The 18,454-nt window shown below is 34.4% G+C and overlaps 3 protein-coding genes across 3 annotated transcripts; 2 read left to right on the forward strand and 1 right to left on the reverse strand.

The window, feature by feature from the left end:
• The first annotated feature begins 6,543 nt into the window (after window positions 1-6,543).
• On the forward strand, window positions 6,544-7,295 carry LOC115972114 (flavonoid 3',5'-hydroxylase-like). Its single transcript, XM_031092274.1, has one exon. The coding sequence runs from the start codon at window positions 6,598-6,600 to the stop codon at window positions 7,189-7,191; it is 594 nt and encodes a 197-aa protein (XP_030948134.1). The 5' UTR covers window positions 6,544-6,597; the 3' UTR covers window positions 7,192-7,295.
• Window positions 7,296-15,104: 7,809 nt separating this feature from the next.
• LOC115970266 (geraniol 8-hydroxylase-like) lies at window positions 15,105-15,660 on the reverse strand. The gene is made up of 2 exons (XM_031089925.1): window positions 15,594-15,660; window positions 15,105-15,538 (listed from the first exon to the last, which is right to left on the reverse strand). The coding sequence occupies exons 1-2, from the start codon at window positions 15,658-15,660 to the stop codon at window positions 15,105-15,107; spliced, it is 501 nt and encodes a 166-aa protein (XP_030945785.1).
• Window positions 15,661-16,203: 543 nt separating this feature from the next.
• Window positions 16,204-17,514, forward strand: LOC115972113 (flavonoid 3',5'-hydroxylase-like). Its single transcript, XM_031092273.1, has 2 exons — window positions 16,204-16,476; window positions 16,885-17,514. Exons 1-2 carry the CDS (start codon window positions 16,282-16,284, stop codon window positions 17,512-17,514), a joined length of 825 nt encoding a protein of 274 aa, XP_030948133.1. The 5' UTR covers window positions 16,204-16,281.
• Window positions 17,515-18,454: the final 940 nt, after the last annotated feature.

Consider the following 18,454-nt stretch of genomic DNA (forward strand, 5'->3'; position numbering starts at 1 on the left):
ATGCTAAAGAAGCTCGACAAACAGCAAGGTATTGAGGAGGTATCGAGGAGGTGTCGAACTAACTTTTAAAAGCAGTTTTTTGAGATGTGAAAAAAACAGACATGAATGCAATCCAACATGCAACTCAATCAATGATCCAATCAAAATATTAAGCTCTCAAAATCATCTCTCAATAAAAATTTTAAGCACATAGATCTTCAAAAACACACACACACTAAACAAGTCTGACCAATTTTATATTTCAAAAATAAGTCAAGACAATTTAGTGAGTATACATTAACACATGTAAAACCTTGTGATGGCCAAATCACATTGTACCTACACATGTATCAAGAATAGCAAAAGAATATTGCGTATTGTGTGTGAAAAACATCACAAGATTGCATAAGTGTATACATGTTATGACGATTTGAGATATGAGAAAATAATTTTAACTCACACACAATCATAATTGCTTAATGGGGACTATCACCTTCGAGGTACCTCCTATAACTCCCATATCTCCTAGAATACATGCTTGCAATCATTTTTAAAGCATTTTTTTTGCTTTTTTTGTTTTTTTTTTCTTTTGCTTATTTTTCTTTTAAGCATATCATACATGGGCATATTAGAGAGAAAATAAATACCCAATAATATTTGTCATTCCAATTTTGCTATGCTTAAGCACACAAATGTCATTGACACTGCACTTTTGCTATGCCGAAGCATACAGGTGTCATATTATGATTGGCAAGCGACAGTGGTGAGATGGTTATTAATGCCTTTCTCTTAGGATTTTTTAGTCCTTCCCGTCAAAAAAAGTGATACGAGTGTTAAGTACAAGAGATAACTTAATCTTACTCATCACTAACAAGAGCCACAAAGCTCATTTGCTTAGTTGTGCATCGTCTAAGCTACAAATGATATAAAGTTTAGAAGACTTTGTTTCAATGGCCATCCAAGGTACACAAGTACCAATGTACACAAAACACACACTGTTTTTGTATTTTTTTGATTTTTCATTTTTTTTTAAATTTTTATTAAAAAAAAAAAACAAAAAAAAAAAAAAACAAAAAAAACAAAACTGAAAAATAACCAAACAAAAACATGTTATACAACCAAAGCATAAAAATTAGACTAACTCAAAACTTGAAAGCAAAACACATAAGTAATACACACACCAAAAACAAGAAGAGAGAGAATAAAAGAGAAAAGTGATAGAATCACTTGGAGCCCTTTTCCTTCCACATCCTGGAAGAACCTTTCCTTTGATTAAACCCTTGAACCGACAGTGAGGGGAAAAAACCATTCAAGTTCGAAAGGAATATGAGGGCTTTGAGAAGATCTCTAAGGGGAGAAAGAGAGGATTGAAGCTAATTCTGGTTCCCAGATGCTATCATGTCGTTGCTCTGTTAAGTGGCAAGCCACTTGTAACAATTTGGTCGAGTATGACCGACAGCTCCGCAATGATGACAAAGATGCTGCTTCTTTTGTTTACGCTTTTGAGAGTTAGCCTTCTTAGCCCTAGGGTTTTTAACATCTTTCTTCTCAAGTTTAGGGCGTGCTCCTAAGATAGATTTACCCTTGTCTATGTTCTCACTAGCTAATTCAGTTTTAATCTCATTGTTCTCAATTTTAACATTATTAGCAGGAGGAACAAAAACAGTAGTACTAGAAGAAGCAATATTAGAGGAAGAAAGACCATACCCTAAGCCTGTTCGATCTGAAGCAGATTTCTGAATGCTGAGCATCTCATTAAGCTTTATGCTTGAAGTCCTTTCCAGTTGAGTTCTAACTTGAAACATTTCTGCTTCAAGCTTCTTGGTCTTCTCAACCAAGAAATTATTCTCAAACCTCAGTGCTCCAATAGTCTGATTAGTCTCATCAAACTTTGTGGAAAGCTCTTCACGGTCAAGTTCCACATCACTGAGCTTCTTAGTGGTTAGCCTATACAGTTTCTCATGCTTTTCAGAAAGCTTGTACAGTTTTTCATAGGCTGTATGAATGTCATCTTGATCATCCATCTTTTCAAACTTAGATTCCACCAATTCTTCTTCTTCAACCACATCTTCGACAATCCCATTAGTAGGATTAACAGTGGCTGTGAAGGCATTTAAGATTCTGTCATCCTCATTGTCGGAATCATCCTCATGCTTGGTATCACTCAAGGTAACAACAAATGCCTTGCTCTTCCCAATGCTCTTAAGATATGTAGGACACTTATACTTCATGTGACCGAAGCCTTAACACCCAAAGCACTTAGGTCTTGCGGGAACAGTATACTGACCACCTTCCTTAGCATCCTTCTTCCCTTTGTCTTGGCCTTTAAACTGAGAAGAACTGGATTGCTTGCGGTCCTTGTCGAAACCCTTTCCATTTGTGTTCTTCATAAACTTCTTGAACTGCCTGATGATGTAGGACTTTATCTTGGAATCTTCATCATCAGAAGACTCATCTGTCTCACTTCTCTTGGCCTTTAGTGCCATACTCTTCCCTTTACTCGTCTTGCCAATCCTTGTCAATCCTAGCTCGTAGGTCTGCAAGTTGCCAACCAGCTCAGTCAAAGGAATCTTATCAATATCCTTTGATTCCTCTATTGCTGTGATCTTGGCATGAAATCTCTCGGGTAGAGATCTGAGCACCTTCCTTACAATCTTGGGTTCAGGAATGGTTTCTCCAAGATTGAAGGCTGAGTTCACTATGTCCTTTAGTTTGGCATAGAACTCATCGAATGACTCATCCTCCTCCATTTTTATCTCTTTAAAGCTTATAATAAGCCTTTGAAGTTTTGAATCTTTGACCACCATTGTACCCTCATAGGTTGTTTGGAGGATGGTCCAAGCCTTCTTGGCACTTTCAGTTGAGGATATCTTCTTGAACTCCTCATTGGTGACTGTACTGAACAACGTGTTCAATGCTCTGCTATTGAAGTTTGCCACCTTAATCTTGGTATCATCCCAGTCGGCTGGCGCTTCTGTAGGCTTAGTCCAGCCTATCTTCACAACTTGCCACACTTTCTCATTTAAAGATTGCAAGAAAGCTCTTATGCGTACTTTCCAGTATGAATAGTTAGTGCCATCAAATAAAGGAGGTATGATTAATGACTATCCTCTATCCATGACAATCAGGGGTCAATGGACCAACACAGCAAAGATTAAACCCTAATCAGAGTGTGCCTGCTCTGATACCACTTGATAGGTCACAAACTGAATGACCCCTTGTGATAGAAATTAATTAATTAATTAGTCAAGTTATTAATTAATCAATTTATCATGCAAATGCGTGGTAGTACAAAAAAATCACTAATTAATTAATAATGCAGCGGAAAATAAATAACACGATGATTTGTTTACGAATGGGGAAAACTTAACGGTAAAAACCCCACCAGGTGATTTTCAGGTCACCACTCCCGAAACTCCACTATTTTCACAACAAGCGGTTACAAGTAAAGAAATCCCAAGTACCTTACCAACCTACAGTTGAACCCTTACAACAATATCCAATTAGACTTGTTTTGTAGTAACAGTTCCCCTTTCTGATGCACGACTCCCAAGTACGTGACTAATTAATTGCGCGGATCCCAGTACGTGACTTCAATCACCAACTAAGAAGATTGTTGGTTGCAAAGTTCTTCAGTTCATCCACACGATGAAGATCAAGAAGATGCTTGATCACAAAACCCTAGAGTGCACATACACAGCAACTTCTTCAAGAGAAAGAGATGAACTAGGGCAAGAACTTCATCTCCGGTCACAATTTGCTTGAACAGAGTTTGCTCAATGCTTGTGCAACTTGTGCAACTGTTTGACGGCCCTTAAAACAATCCTTTTATATGTCTAGGGTTAGGAGAAAAGAAAGCCCAAATACATATTCACAGATCCCAATAAAATCATACCAGAATTCTGAAATTCTTAAACCTCGATAGATAGAAGGTGTTGAGAAGCTGTCAAACACACAGGGCTTTGAACAGCTTTCTCAAGCTCAATAGATGCAACTGTTGAGCTTTAATGAATTTGCACTATCAGCTTGTTTTCTTGGACAGACTTGAAGGCTTCAACACTTGATTTTGAAACATGGTTTCTTGAAGTATTTAAACACATACTAAATCTACCCAAATACAAGTAAAGTGTGTTTTGTCAAAGGATTAGCCAATTACATAAAATCATGACATATGTTCTTAACATGTGAACCACATATGTCCTAACAGCCTTGACACCATCAATCTCCTCTGTGGTTTTGCCTAATTGCCTCTCTTTATCCCTTGTCTGCCTCCAGTTGTTCACTTTTTGTTCACATGTCTCTCTTAGTTTGTTGCTTTGTTGCCATTTCAAGGATTAGTTGTCCTCATCGTTTTGCTTAACTAGAATCTTATGGGCAAGGGTGAAAATTGGAGCTAAAGAAGATTAATGGGTGGCGCCGTAGGGATGAGAAAAGGAAGACAAGCAAGTAGAAAAGTAGTGATGTGGTGGTAGGCCCGTAGAAGATATACATGGGCAAAAATTGTGGTAGGAGTGTAGGAGATAGATTCTTTTGCAAAAATACAAGTAAATATAAAACATTAAAGTGGGTATCCTTTTCTCTTTTTTTTTTTTTCTTTTTTTTTTTTAAATTTTATTATTTTTAAGAGAACTTTTTCTTATTTTATAACAAGTCATTACCCTATAAAAAAATATGCTATTGTTATATGCCTTACAAGTTACAAGATGACAAAGGAGCCTTATCAACATAGTTATGTCCATTTTGGTAAATTACACCTACCACATACATTTTACACCAATTTTATCCAAATGTTCAGTTTATAGAAACCACACTTATTCATGATTTTATCAAACGGTTAAGTGTGATTTGATAAATATTGTTTTCAAAACACACGATTTAAAAACACTATTTTTTTTTTTAAATGCACTTTTTAAAACAGTTTATCTAAAACGAACTTTGTGAATTAATGTCAAAAGACTCAAAATGTTGAAATTGTTTTATATGTTTGGGCTCCACATGTTTATAAATTGTATACACATGGGTTGTACCTACACTTCTTTGCTTTATACGGCAATTCAATGCCATCTCTCAACCAACTTTGCATTTGCTTTCCTCATCTCTACCAACACTTCACTACTTACATACATATATACATATACAGCTATATATATATATATATATATGGTTTTACTAACTTATACCGTATACATAGGAGTGTCAATTTGATTAGCATATCGGGTTTGTATCGTTTCAAGGTAAGGGTATTCGACTAAATTAAATGCCTTAACCCAAACCTAACCCATTTAATAATTGTATCATGATTCTTCAACCGTAACCCGACTTGTTAATAAAGCGGGTTAACATAGCCTGACCCACTTGACACGCTTAATAAACAGGTCATGTTGGGTTGACACAAATGTGATACAACCCATTTCAACCCTCTTAATGTTAAATCTAACATCCATATACAAATAAGTTCTTTACATCCTGAAAGTAATACATACACTTCAAGTCTTTAACCCACATTCAAAATAACATAGTTTAACAAAAATATAACATCCATATATAAATAAGTTCTTTACACTCCAAAACAAGTGCATACATTTCAACCGAATTCAAAATAACATAGTTCAACAAATGTATAACATCCACAGATCTCATCAAATGTCAAGTATCAATATTGAAAGAGTTGGTGCAAATAGTAGACTAATCATTACTAGAGTTTATAAAGTTTCAATTTACAATTATATCACTTGTAAGTTTTTGTAATTACTTACTTTTCTTTTAAAGTTTAAGACATAGGTTAGATATAAAAGGTATTTGACAAATCTAAAATAAAATGAATATTTATTTGTTATACAAGTTAAACGAGTTGTGTTAAATGACTTATTTCAAGTTGACACAAAATAATTGGCATGTCAAATGTGTCTATTGCAGGTCACACGGGTTGACCCACTTTTGACATGTTTCTTATCATATCGCTTTCAGGTCGATTCATTTATGACCCAAACCCACTAAGGCCCAAGACTAACCCGCAAAAACTCATGTAGTATTTGTGTCGTGTTCGTGAGTTGAGTCAAACATTAACACCCCTACGTATACATTAGTAAACCATTTTAAGAAACTTTTTATGGAAAAATAAAAAAGTGACTAACTTTTTCTTATAGCTTTTTCAATTTTTCATAAAAGGTTTTCTAAAATGGGCACACATTAATTGGACCCATATAAATCATTGTAATGCATAAATGATATGAATTCAAAGAGGTATATCATCTGAGTTATAGTATGACTGACCCCTTGAGTCTTATGCATATTATTTAATTCTCATATTTCTTCCTCTTGTCTTGATATTTCCTTTATTTCACAAAAAATAAATAAATAAATAAATAAATAAAAATAATGGTAATGCGACATATGCCTCTCGTCAAAAGTCTCACTCGGTTATGATGAAAGTCTCAATCTGAGGGGTTGAGATTTTTGAGTATTTCCTTTGGTTTGAGTATTAATGGAGCTTCTAGTATAAATTTTCTTAAACACCAAAACACATTGGGTTCATATTTTGCTTGCCACTTCCAATGAGTACTTTATTTATCTTTTTAACATGACATATTGGTGGGTGGAACTGATACCACATCAACCATGGTGGAATGGGTGATGGCAGAGCTGATGCAGCATCCAGAGGCAATGAGGAAAGTCAATGAAGAGTTAACAGAATTTGTGGGTTTGGATAGCTTAGTTGAAGAATCCCATTTGCCCAAATTACACTATTTAGATGCTTTCATTAAAGAGACGTTCCGCTTGCACCCCGCGCTTCCCTTCCTAGTGCCTCGTTGTCCAAGCCAATCTAGCACTGTTGGTGGGTACTACATACCCAAAGGTTGTATGGTTTGGTTAAATGTTTGGGTGATACATAGCGACCCAAAGATTTGGGAGAATCCATTGGAATTTCAACCAGAAAGGTTCCTAAATGAGTCAAGCAATTTGGATTATTCTGGCAACAGTTTTAATTATATTCCAGTTGGATCTGGGAGAAGAATATGTGCAGGGCTTCCATTAGCAGAAAAAACTCTGATGTACATCTTAGCTTCGCTCTTGCATTCATTTGAGTGGAAATTGCCACATGGTACAAAGTTGGAATTTTCTGACAGTTTTGGTATTGTTACCAAAAAATTGAACCCAACAGTTGCTGTTCCAACACCAAGGTTATCCAACTTTGAGCTCTACACAAAATAAAATTCTGTATTGTAGTTACTTTCTTTTTTAAGTCAACATGTCATGTAAGATGTTTCTATTTTTCTAGTCTAAATAAAGCTGATATGCTTGTCCTTGATTGCCTATGAGACGCATTCATTTGGGTGGAGATTTGCAAGGGTGCTTGAAGTTTAGCCTTTCCAACATGATCAACAATTCATATTCTTGAACATATGATTTTTTTTCTTTCTATACAAATATGATAACAAAAAAAAAAAAATGAAACCACATAAAAACAAAAGGTGGATAAATAAAAAATTCTTAAGTTTATGGCCCAATAATTATGTTAACAGTTCACAAGTCTAATAATTTCATTAAAAAAAGTTGGATATCGTAGACGCATGTAAAACCTGAAACAAATGGTAACAGGTATTACTATGTGAAGATTCTGAAGAATGCAAGCTTGTTAGCCTAGAGATCCGTCACACAAAAATGTTGCTGGACAGCTTTTCAAGCATCAACTTTGCGCATATAAGCATAGGTGAAAACATGAGTCTGGTAGATTCCCCGGCCACTTTGGCCTCTAACTAGGGGAAAGAAGTTAGATAGTGCTCGGGCACTTCCGGCCTTACCCTCTACGTGGAATGTCAAGACATAGGAAGAAATATCTCAGTAGTTGTTAAGAGATGTTAAGAGAGAAACCCGACTTACAAGGAAAAATTGTGATCCTGCTGACAGATTATAAAAAATAGAATTTTTTTTTTTTTTGCTTAAATTATCTACTGTGGTCTCAAATTAATTTTTGTCTCAATTTTATTTTAAATAATCAGAAGAAAAAAAATAAAATAACTTTTAGCTTTTTGTCTCACGTTATAAAAATAAATTATAAAGAATAAGTAACTTCCAAATGGACAAAAATATTGTAATAATAAGTGATTGGATCCTTATCTTTAATGGCAGCTCAAAGACTACGATAATAAGTGATGACTTGGCTTTTAAGGCAGATCAAATCCATTAGATGATCAGTGGACGTCACTGTAAGATAAGATTGTATATTATTGAAAATAAATAATTAATAAAATAAAACTGATCTTTAACATAGAATATTTTCCTATTTATTATATATATAATAAAAATTGGATCTATAAAATTGATGAATGCACTTAATAATAACATTTTGGACAAAACTTAGATACAGTATCTTAGGTGTTATTCCTTAAGTTCCCCTCTTAATATTTAGCCATATGGCTATTTAACTAAAAAATACACTTTCATCTCATGAGAAAAAATCCACGTGGCAGAATCTTAAGAAAGAAACCTAAGAAACAGCACCAAAATACTGCATCTAAATCTTGCCCTAAAGAAAAGGTGAGTATTTGTTTTATCCTCATAAAAATATGCACATAAAAAATATCTTTAGCCTTTTCAGCATTGAGAAGTGAAATGTCCTCTAGGTCTTGGAGGCTCAGTGTAAAGGAGTTCCCAGCACTAGCTAAAAGGAGAGATGGGGAGCATGGTTTCTTCACTCTCCGCAGCCTTCTTCATGCCCCAAGTAAGTAGTAACCATTCTTTCATGAATCATGATCTGTGTGTGTGAAAACATAGATATAATTGAGTTCAAATATGTGGTGGTGGAAATGGAGATCGATGGTTATGGGTTTGATCTAGGCTCAAACCGGTGGTTGTAGATCAATAGTGGAGGTGGAGATTGGAAGTGAGGGTGGAGAGGGGCTTAGATTGGTAGTGGTGGTTGTGGAGGTGGAGATCAGTGGTTGGGGTTTGATTTGGGCTCAGATTAGCGTGGTGTGGCCATGGGTCTTCAGCCATGGGACTGTGGGGAAGATGGGTTTTCAGCCATGGGTCTTAAGGAAGAAGATCAAGAAAGCTATGGAGATTCGGCCATGGGTCTTAGGGAAAAATAACAAGAAAAACCATGAGATTTTGGGGTGTGGCATTGTTGTGGAGATCTTTAAGGAAAAGCAATGCAATCCACTAGGAATTTTCTAGGTTTTTTTGTGTTTGTTTCTCAAGAAAATTTCTAGGTTTACATTTTTTGGAGATTAGTTTGTTTACTGATTTTATGGGTTTGATTTGTTGGAGAATTCGAAGTTGATTTTGTTAGAATTTGTTGAGTTTGATCATCCAAATGGGTTGGCCAATTGGATATGTTGGGGAAGAACTGGAAGAACATGTTCTTATGTTCTTCCAAAAAATAATGAAAAGCAATAAAAGAAAATAAAAATTTAAGAGTAAAATACTATTTTGATTCCTAAACTTTAATTAAAGTTTAGTTTTCATCCCTAAATTTTAAGAAGTTCATTTTTCATCCCTAAACTATTAAAAAACTCGTTTTTCATCCCAAAACTATTAAAAATGTTTTATTTATGTCCTTAAATTTTGCCAAAAGTTTGTTTTTCATCCTTAAAATATAAAACAATGTTCTTTTTTCGTCCCTATTTTTGTTTCTACATTATTGAAAAAAATTCTTCACAAAGTTTAGGGATGAAAAAAGATTTTTTATTTATTTATTTATTTATTATTATTTTTTCTGTAAGTTTAGGGATGAAAAACAAACTTTTGGCAAAGTTTAGGGACCAAAATAGTATTTTACCCAAAATTTAATTATTTATTTTAATTAGATTTAAGGGCAATTGCATCAATCCGGCCAAATTATTCCGTCTATTATAAACCAACAACCTACTTTTTCTATTTTACAAGACCACTTTTACAAAACACCCACATTATAATATCTATTATACACTCTAATTTATTTAAATAATATTTATTATTATTATTTTATTAATACCTATCTTTTTCATTAATATATATTTATTTCCCATCCCAACCGTCTCTCTCTCAATTCTTCTCTACCTCTATTTCTCCCTAAACTCTCTTCCTCACTCATATCTCAAACCCAGAATTTACATGTGTAAAAGATCTAGCGGCGCAGTAGGGCAAATTCGGCTACAGCAACAAGGCAGATCAACAACAACCAGTAGCAGAGCGGTAGCAACGGCGACAGATCCAACTAATTTTCGTTGAGTTTTTCTTGTGGGATTTCTATTACATTTTTCATATGCTTTTTCCATTGGGTTGGTGTGAGAGACCACGTCCCCAGCTCATTTTTTGGATGTTGGGCCAAACCTACGTGAATGGGTAGAGTCGTGTTATTGCCTCTCAAAATGGAGGTTTGACTGATTATATTTTCCCCTTTAAATTAATGGTTTTACAATGGAGTCGTCACTTATTTAATTATTGGAATAAATAAAAAAACCAAAATTGAAAAATTCTTCATTTATTGATTTGTAAATGAATTTACATTGACCATAAGAAATTACATGGTTTTGGTCCTAGATACAATCAAAGATAAAGTACATGGTTTTGTTTCCTAATTATAATCTAGAAATTGAAAATTACATGGATAAGCATTGATCTATCAACCCTTGATCTAAGCTCGAAGGCTATGTTACAAGATGGAAAGGTGTTAGGCACCTATCTTACCAGGTGAAACTGGTCTTCTAGACTGTGATGGTCAACATTCATACATATCATCCAATATGTCAATCAATTTGCATGTTGAATTTAATGTGTGTGCATATGATAAACCCTAATTCAATTTATTAAGCATTGCATTTTGATTGAAAAATAAATTCTATTGAATGTGTATGGATGGTGATATCCTAAATTCAAGGATTTGAAAGAATTATGAAACAAATATCTTTTTCATATTTTTGATATGGATTTAAAATCAAAACTAGTGTTATTCATGAACATGTGATGAATAACCAAGAACATGTGAAGAATACATAAGAACATTCAAACTTATTCAAGGAATTTAAATAAACACTAGCATACTCTAATCTTAAATTAATATTATAGCAACATGAAAAACAAGCTAAGGATAGAGATTATACTTGCATCCAATATCCACACGGTGGAGGAGGAGGCTCTTGGTGGAAGTCCTAAAGGTGAGATAGAAAAGAAGAACTAGGAGAGAGAGAGTAAGTCTCACTCAATACCTTGAGTCTCAAGAAGACCAAGATATAACAATACTATTCAACTTCACTAAAACTCAAGAGAGGAGAAGAGATGGTGTTTCTATGTGCTCTAGAATGGAGGAGAGAGGAGGTTTATATAGTAGTGGCGGAGAAAATATAAACAGGGTGTCATTTAATGAGGTTGACAAAGGATCAAAAAAAATCATGAACTTAGACCTTATTTTAGACTTTGGGGAAATCTGGTGCATTAAATGTAAAGATTGGTGAGAGTGAGGAGCAAGCAAAATTCAAAAAATCATATCTTACTCAATTTTGATTGGAATTGTCTCGTTTTTGTGCTCAAATTGAATCCCCAGATGTCTAGTTTCTGGGAAAATTAACCTCATTCACAGATTCAAAACATTATGAGAGATATCAATGAAACGGTGAGAAGAGGTCATTTGTTAGAAAATAATTTCAGCACAATTAACATTAATAGGTCCCAAATTAGTTTCAAATTAACATTAATAGGCTCCAATCACTCCCATTTTAGACTTAATTAGTTCCAAATTTTCCCTAAATAAAAAGATAATTGCACAAATTACTTATTGAATAATTAGTATTTGACTATCTAATTAATTAAGTGTGTAACCTTACCATAAAATGTAATCCTAGCCAATCAAATTATGACACGTCATTAATCTCAAATTAATTATAATTATATCCAACGGGCAAAAGGTTGGAGCATTTTTTATTTTTTTTTGGTTTTTGTGGGTTAATGTGTAAATATTTTGGAGGAGGGGGCTCAAAATATATATTTTGGGGTAAATTTTTATTTTTTTAGTTAGATATATATACTATTCTATATTTTTTTCAAAATCTGGGGGGGGTGGGGGGGGGGACATAGCCCCCCTCAACCCCAACGTAGGTCCGTCTTTGAACACTTGAGATTGCTTTTGAGGTTTGACTCATAAATGGAGAAAAAGCTGTGAGAGGGAAGACTCATGTATCGGTAACAAGGTATACCTTCTTCGTCAATGGAGCAAGAAGGCAGATAGATGGCATGCAATAAGTTCTGGTGTTTCTAGATACTAGCAATTGTTCTCAGGAGCTAGTTAATTGGTATGCTTGTTTTGGAAGCAAGATGAGTTTGGTGTTTATGGACCGAATAGAGTAGGATTTTTTAGATGACTTTTGAGATTTGACAAGTTTAGTAGTATATGCTTTATATGTTAAACAAGTCAATTAGCCCACAGGGCTGGGCCTAGCGTATTGTATTGGCATGCAATACATTCATATTACTTATACTTCACATGTATTGTGCCTTTATAAAGACAGATATTATATAGATTATGTAGACAGGGCCAGCCCAACATAATTTAGGGCCTTAGACGAAAGATTTATATGAGGCATTTTATATATAAATATTAATTAAATGAAATTATTTAACATTAATCAAATTGAGCATAATTTGATGCATTAAATACATAATTTAATGAATAATGCTAACTAAAACTAAGGTTAATTTCATTTAAAAATTTGAATATCATAGATGAAGTATAAATTTTAACAGAAAGAAAAAAAAAAGGATTTTTTATTTTTTTAAAAAGAAAATTGTTTTATCTTGGATATAAGACAATACATGGTTAAATAAATTTGTACTCTAATTTTTAAGAGAAAGATATAGATATTATTTGGTACGTGGCTTTGTAGGAGATTAGTTTATAAAAATTAAAGTCTCAAACTATTAGGGAAGATTAATCATCATTGCTCTAACACATTTGCAATTTTTTTTTTTTTGAAGCATTTTAAGGTTTCAATTGGGTTAGTTTTCTATTAGTCTCATATTTTCAAAAGATTTTTATAAATAAATAAAAAAATGCTAAAGGTACTACAAAATGTTCATAATATGAGATAACAATAACTGTGATTGATGAACTTCAATAAAGTAATTAATAAATATTTCAACATTAAATTACATTTTGTTATTGTTAACATGTCAGTTTGTAAGCCTATATTAAATTTCTAGTATCCCTAACATTACTAATAACAAAAAGTGCTCAACCATTTGAAAAAAATCATATATATTTTTTTTTATATAAAATGTTGGGCTTATACAATGGGGATGGGCCTTTTTTCTAGTGTGTAATTATTATTATTATTATTATTATTATTATTATTATTTTTTTTTTTTTTGTTGGGGGCGTTAGGCCTAGGCCTTGTATACATATTGTCTCTCAGTCTCTTTTTATTTACATTTTTAACAATTTTTTTTTTAAAAATATTAAGTATTTTTAATACACACATACGGGGAGAGGGGAAAAGGTCTTAAAGAAACTGACAGTGGTGTATATCCAAAATGGCCTAACTCTTGGATATACAACACAAACTTTAAACCTCTTTTACTTACACTCATTTTTCAATGTGGAATTAATCCATTGTGTTTTCTTTTGAGAATACCAAGTATTTTTAATACACACACGAGGAAAGGGGATAAAATCTTAATGGAGGCATGCCAATGTTTGTCCCACCAGCAAAGGGATATGGGTGCAAGCTAGGAAGGCAAGGGTGTTTTAAGGAAGGGGTGAATCTGAGAGAGAGTGAATAAGGGATTTACAGTTGACACCTTTTGCATTGAAGAGAAAGTTAGATTAAATATGCTAGTGATACATCATTTTCATGGGAAATTATTGTATACTCCAGAGTACCATAAATGCGTATTCCCTCCTCTCACATGAATGGTGGATCCCACTAATTAAATTCATGGTGGGACTCACCATTCATGTGAAAGGAGAGACTACGCATTTATGGTACTCTAAGAGTACGTAATAATTTTCCCATTTTCACAATAACTGATTTGATGATTTAAATTTATGATGGTTTTATCATAAATGTGTGATGAATGAACACCATATCATCATGCTCCAAGAGCATCTAATACTATTGTTCTTCTTTAAGTGTAATTATTAAGTGCTTTAAGAGCTTAATAAATGCATGTTGAATCTCACATGAATAATAGGTCCCATCATGAATGTAAATAGTGTGATCCATTGACATGTGAGAGGAAAGCAAGCATTTATATATTGTGCTCTTGATACACTGAATAGTTACTCCTTTAACATATCAATTGGTAAAGATTATTGTTCTCCCGATTAAACATGTCTTTATAGTTTTGGGGTTTTGACCGAAGATGTATGAACAAAAGCAAAACGGAAAAATGGGGGAAGTGATCTAAGTTAAGGAGGAGAAAATTGAAGTGAAGAAAAAAAGCATAGAAAATGAAGAAGGCAACAATGGTGCATGTCATATCTATGCCAGCAGTCAATTTGTGCCTTATTTGCATTATTGCAGTGTCATTGCGATCTGTTTTGGACGAGGCCGAGCTTTTGCCATTTGATATCAAGTAGGCTCTTGTAAATGAAAGTTGTATCTTGCTCTTGCTTGGTTTGTTGAATTTTCTTCATTCATAAAGGATAATACACATTTGTCTATTTTGAACTTTGATCGGTGGGTCACTACGTAAAAGATTCTAAAACAATCAAATCCTTTTTTATTGAACAGTAAATAATTAAATATTGTTCTAGAATCTTTTTTTCATGGAATATTATTGGGTACTCTAGGCGTATACTTTCTCTCTCTTACATGGGGTTGGAGTATACTTCTTGAATTATCTAATAAATTTTTATTTTTCACATTTGTACCAACAATCTTTAGAATTGTGTGTGTTTATGCAAACGTTTTAAAATCTGAAAATGTGATATTTATTTTACACCGAAAATATGAAAAAGTTAAAATGTAGTAAAGATGTGCAAGAAGTTAGGTGTGATAATTATTATACTTTTATTGAATAGATATTGCTTTCTTATGCGACAATAAAGTTGAATTTTAAGCCCTTATTAGAAGGACGGACAATAATAGTTACTAATTAGAGGAGGCTGGTTTAAAATGGAAGGAGAGGAGGGAGAGTGCATAAAATTCTTACACCATGATAGGAATAGCTCGTAGGGGTTTAGCCTTTTGTAAGGTTAAACCAAACTTCTCTTCAAAGTAGATATCCTTGGGCTTAAGACCACCTTCAACTTTCCAACCAAAGGTGTGTATAAGCGAACCCAACATCAAGTGTAATATTCTTAATGCCAATGGTAATCCAGGACACATTCTCCTTCCTGCACCAAACGGAATAAGCTCAAAATTCCTTCCCTTGACATCAATTTCTGATCCCATGAACCTCTCTGGCTTAAATGAGTTTGGCTTTTCCCATATACTGGCGTCCCTGCCTATAGCCCATATATTTACAAGCACTTGTGCACCCTTTGGGACTATGAAACCCTGAATTTCTACATCTGCTCCAGCTTTACTGGGAAGCAACAGCGGAACCGGAGGGTGTAACCGAACGGTTTCTTTAACTATTGCTTGTAAGTGCGGTAAACGATCAATGTCAGATTTCCACTACTGCATTTCCTTTGCCAATGATTTGCTCGAGCTCTGCTTTTGCTTTTGACAAAACCTCAGGGTTGTAGAGTAGCTCCGCCATTGCCCATTCCAATGTGGCCGAAGTTGTATCATTGCCCGCAAGAAACAGGTCCTATTCGATCGGTAAAAAGTATGCGATTATAGATCATCAGATCCATTCACGAGACCACAGGCCACAATAATAAAATGTACGCAAATGGATAATTACCCAAAAACAAAGTGCATAAATGAATAAATTTGTAGTTATTGAAGAAGAATATAAAGAAATTGTTACCACAAACAAACGTTCGATTTGAGTTTTGTCAATCTCCCCTGTGCTTTCTTCACTAATATGGAGAAGGGTATCTAACATGTCATTGTTTCTGATAGAACCAAACGTTTTTCTTTGAAGCAACCGTTGGCTAATAATGCTGCTAAAGAGGTCTATCATCTTCCCGTAGTAAATTGTCATCTGGCGGCGTATGCCTTGAGGATCAACCTTCTTAAGCACAGGAAAATAGGCTGCCAAGTTTGGACGTGAACCCACTTCTAGTATACTATGGACGAGCTTTCTTAACTCTCTTCCTGTGGCAGAATTGGGGTCAGCCAAGTCTACTGAGAAGATGGTATTAGATAACAAATTAAGGGAGGTTTTAAAAGCTGCTTTGCCAATATCAACTGCATCTCCATTTAGACTGCTATTATGGATATCGGCGAGGAGCTCTTGCACTTTCTTTTTCCGGAGGTTTTGGTTTGCATCAAGTATTTGATTAGCAAAAATGAGGGGACTGGACAGATGGAACAAAGGAGGGACTTCTTGCAACTTCTCTTGGAGTTAGGGGAACAAGATGGTGCTGCAACATCAATTAGCATTAGGCAAGTGAAGGCCATGATTGCGGTATGCCCAACCTTCTACTTTGTGGCTTGCTCTCCATTAATTTAGTGTGCGACCAAGATGGATCCAGTAATTGAACTAATACATTGTTAAGCTCACCCCATTTTGAGTCCTGGCATTGGACTGCTAAATACAGCATTAATTATGTTTGATAATTTGATAGTTACAACAACATAAGAGGGCGGATTTGAACACTATATCTCAGTGGGAAACACTAAAAAGTGCCCATTTAGTCTCTTTTTTTTCTTTTTCTAATTAGAAATAGAGGAGGGGGGGGGGGGGGGGTGTTGTTGTGTGCAGCAATAGCATATATTAATGGAACTTCTAGTATAAATTTTCTTAAACATCAAAACATTGGGTTCATGTTTTGCTTGCCACTTCCAATGAGTACTTTATTTGTCTTTTTAACAGGACATATTGGTGGGTGGAACTGATACCACATCAACCATGGTGGAATGGGTGATGGCAGAGCTGATGCAGCGTCTAGAGGCAATGAGGAAAGTCAATGAAGAGTTAACAGAATTTGTGAGTTTGGATAGCTTAGTTGAAGAATCCCATTTGCCCAAATTACACTATTTAGATACTGTCATTAAAGACACGTTCCGCTTGCACCCCGCGCTTCCCTTCCTGGTGCCTCGTTGTCCAAGCCAGTCTAGCACTGTTGGTGGGTACTACATACCCAAAGGTTGTATGGTTTGGTTAAATGTTTGGGTGATACATAGGGACCCAAAGATTTGGGAGAATCCATTGGAATTTCAACCAGAAAGGTTCCTAAATGAGTCTAGCAATTTGGATTATTCTGGCAACAATTTTAATTATATTCCATTTGGATCTGGGAGAAGAATATGTGCAAGGTTTCCATTAGCAGAAAAATCTCTGATGTACATCTTAGCTTCGCTCTTGCATTCATTTGAGTGGAAATTGCCACATGGTACAGAGTTGGAATTTTCTGACAATTTTGGTATTGTTACCAAAAAATTGAACCCAACAGTTGCTGTTCCAACACCAGGGTTATCCAACTTTGAGCTCTACACAAAATAAAATATTGTAGTTACTTTCTTTTTTAAGTTAACATGTCATGTAAGATACTTCTTTTTTCTAGTCTAAATAAAGCTGATATGCTTGTCCTTGATTGCCTAGGAGACGCATTCATTTGTGTGGAGATTTGCAAGGGTGTTTGAAGTTTAGCCTTTCCAACATGATCAACAATTCATATTCTTGAACATATGATTTTTTTCTATCTATACAAATATGATAACAAGAAAAATGAAACCACATAAAAACAAAAGGTGGATAATACAAAAATTCTAAATTTATGGTCCAATAATTATGTTAACAGTTTCGCAAGTCTAGTAACTTCATTAAAAAAAAAAAGTTGGATGCCGTATTGCGTATGTAAAACATGAAATAAATGGTAACAAGGTATTACTGTGTGAAGATTATGAAGAATGCAAGCTTGGTAGCCTTGTGATCGGTCACACAAAAGTTACTGGAAAGCTTTTCAGGCATCAACTTTGAGCATATAAGCATAGGTGAAAACAGTCTGGTAGATTCCCCGGCCACTTTGGCCTCTAATTAGGGGGAAAAACTTAGATAGTGCTCCGGCATTACCAGCCTTACCCTCTCTATATGGAATGTCAAGACCTAGGAAGAAATATCTCAGTAGTTGTTAAGAGAGAAACCCGACTTACAAGGAAAATTTTTGATACTGCTAACAGATTATAAAAAATACTTTTTTTTTTGCTAAAATTATTTATTATTTGCGGGTCTAATTTTTGTCTCAATTTTATTTTAAATAATTTGGAAAAACAAAAGGGTTAGCTTTTAGCATTTTGTCCATATTATGCAAATAAGCTATAAAAAATAAACAATTCCTAAACGGGTTCCTAAACGGACAGAAACACACATTTTCCTAGGGGCAGCGCTAGGCAGTGTCTAGGGGGTTCAACCCCTTGAGTTGCCCCCAAAAAAAATTATATTT

Source organism: Quercus lobata, chromosome 12, assembly GCF_001633185.2.
Source record: "Quercus lobata isolate SW786 chromosome 12, ValleyOak3.0 Primary Assembly, whole genome shotgun sequence".
Classification (NCBI taxonomy): Eukaryota; Viridiplantae; Streptophyta; class Magnoliopsida; order Fagales; family Fagaceae; genus Quercus; species Quercus lobata.

Coding starts and splice junctions, on each gene's coding strand:
- LOC115972114 (XM_031092274.1), top strand. CDS start 6,598: ATGGTGGAATGGGTGATGGCAGAGCTGATGCAGCATCCAGAGGCAATG.
- LOC115970266 (XM_031089925.1), bottom strand. CDS start 15,660: ATGGCGGAGCTACTCTACAACCCTGAGGTTTTGTCAAAAGCAAAAGCA. Junction 15,539..15,593: donor AGAGCTCGAGCAAATCATTG/GCAAAGGAAATG, acceptor CGCACTTACAAG/CAATAGTTAAAGAAACCGTT.
- LOC115972113 (XM_031092273.1), top strand. CDS start 16,282: ATGGATATCGGCGAGGAGCTCTTGCACTTTCTTTTTCCGGAGGTTTTG. Junction 16,477..16,884: donor AAGTGAAGGCCATGATTGCG/GTATGCCCAACC, acceptor TCTTTTTAACAG/GACATATTGGTGGGTGGAAC.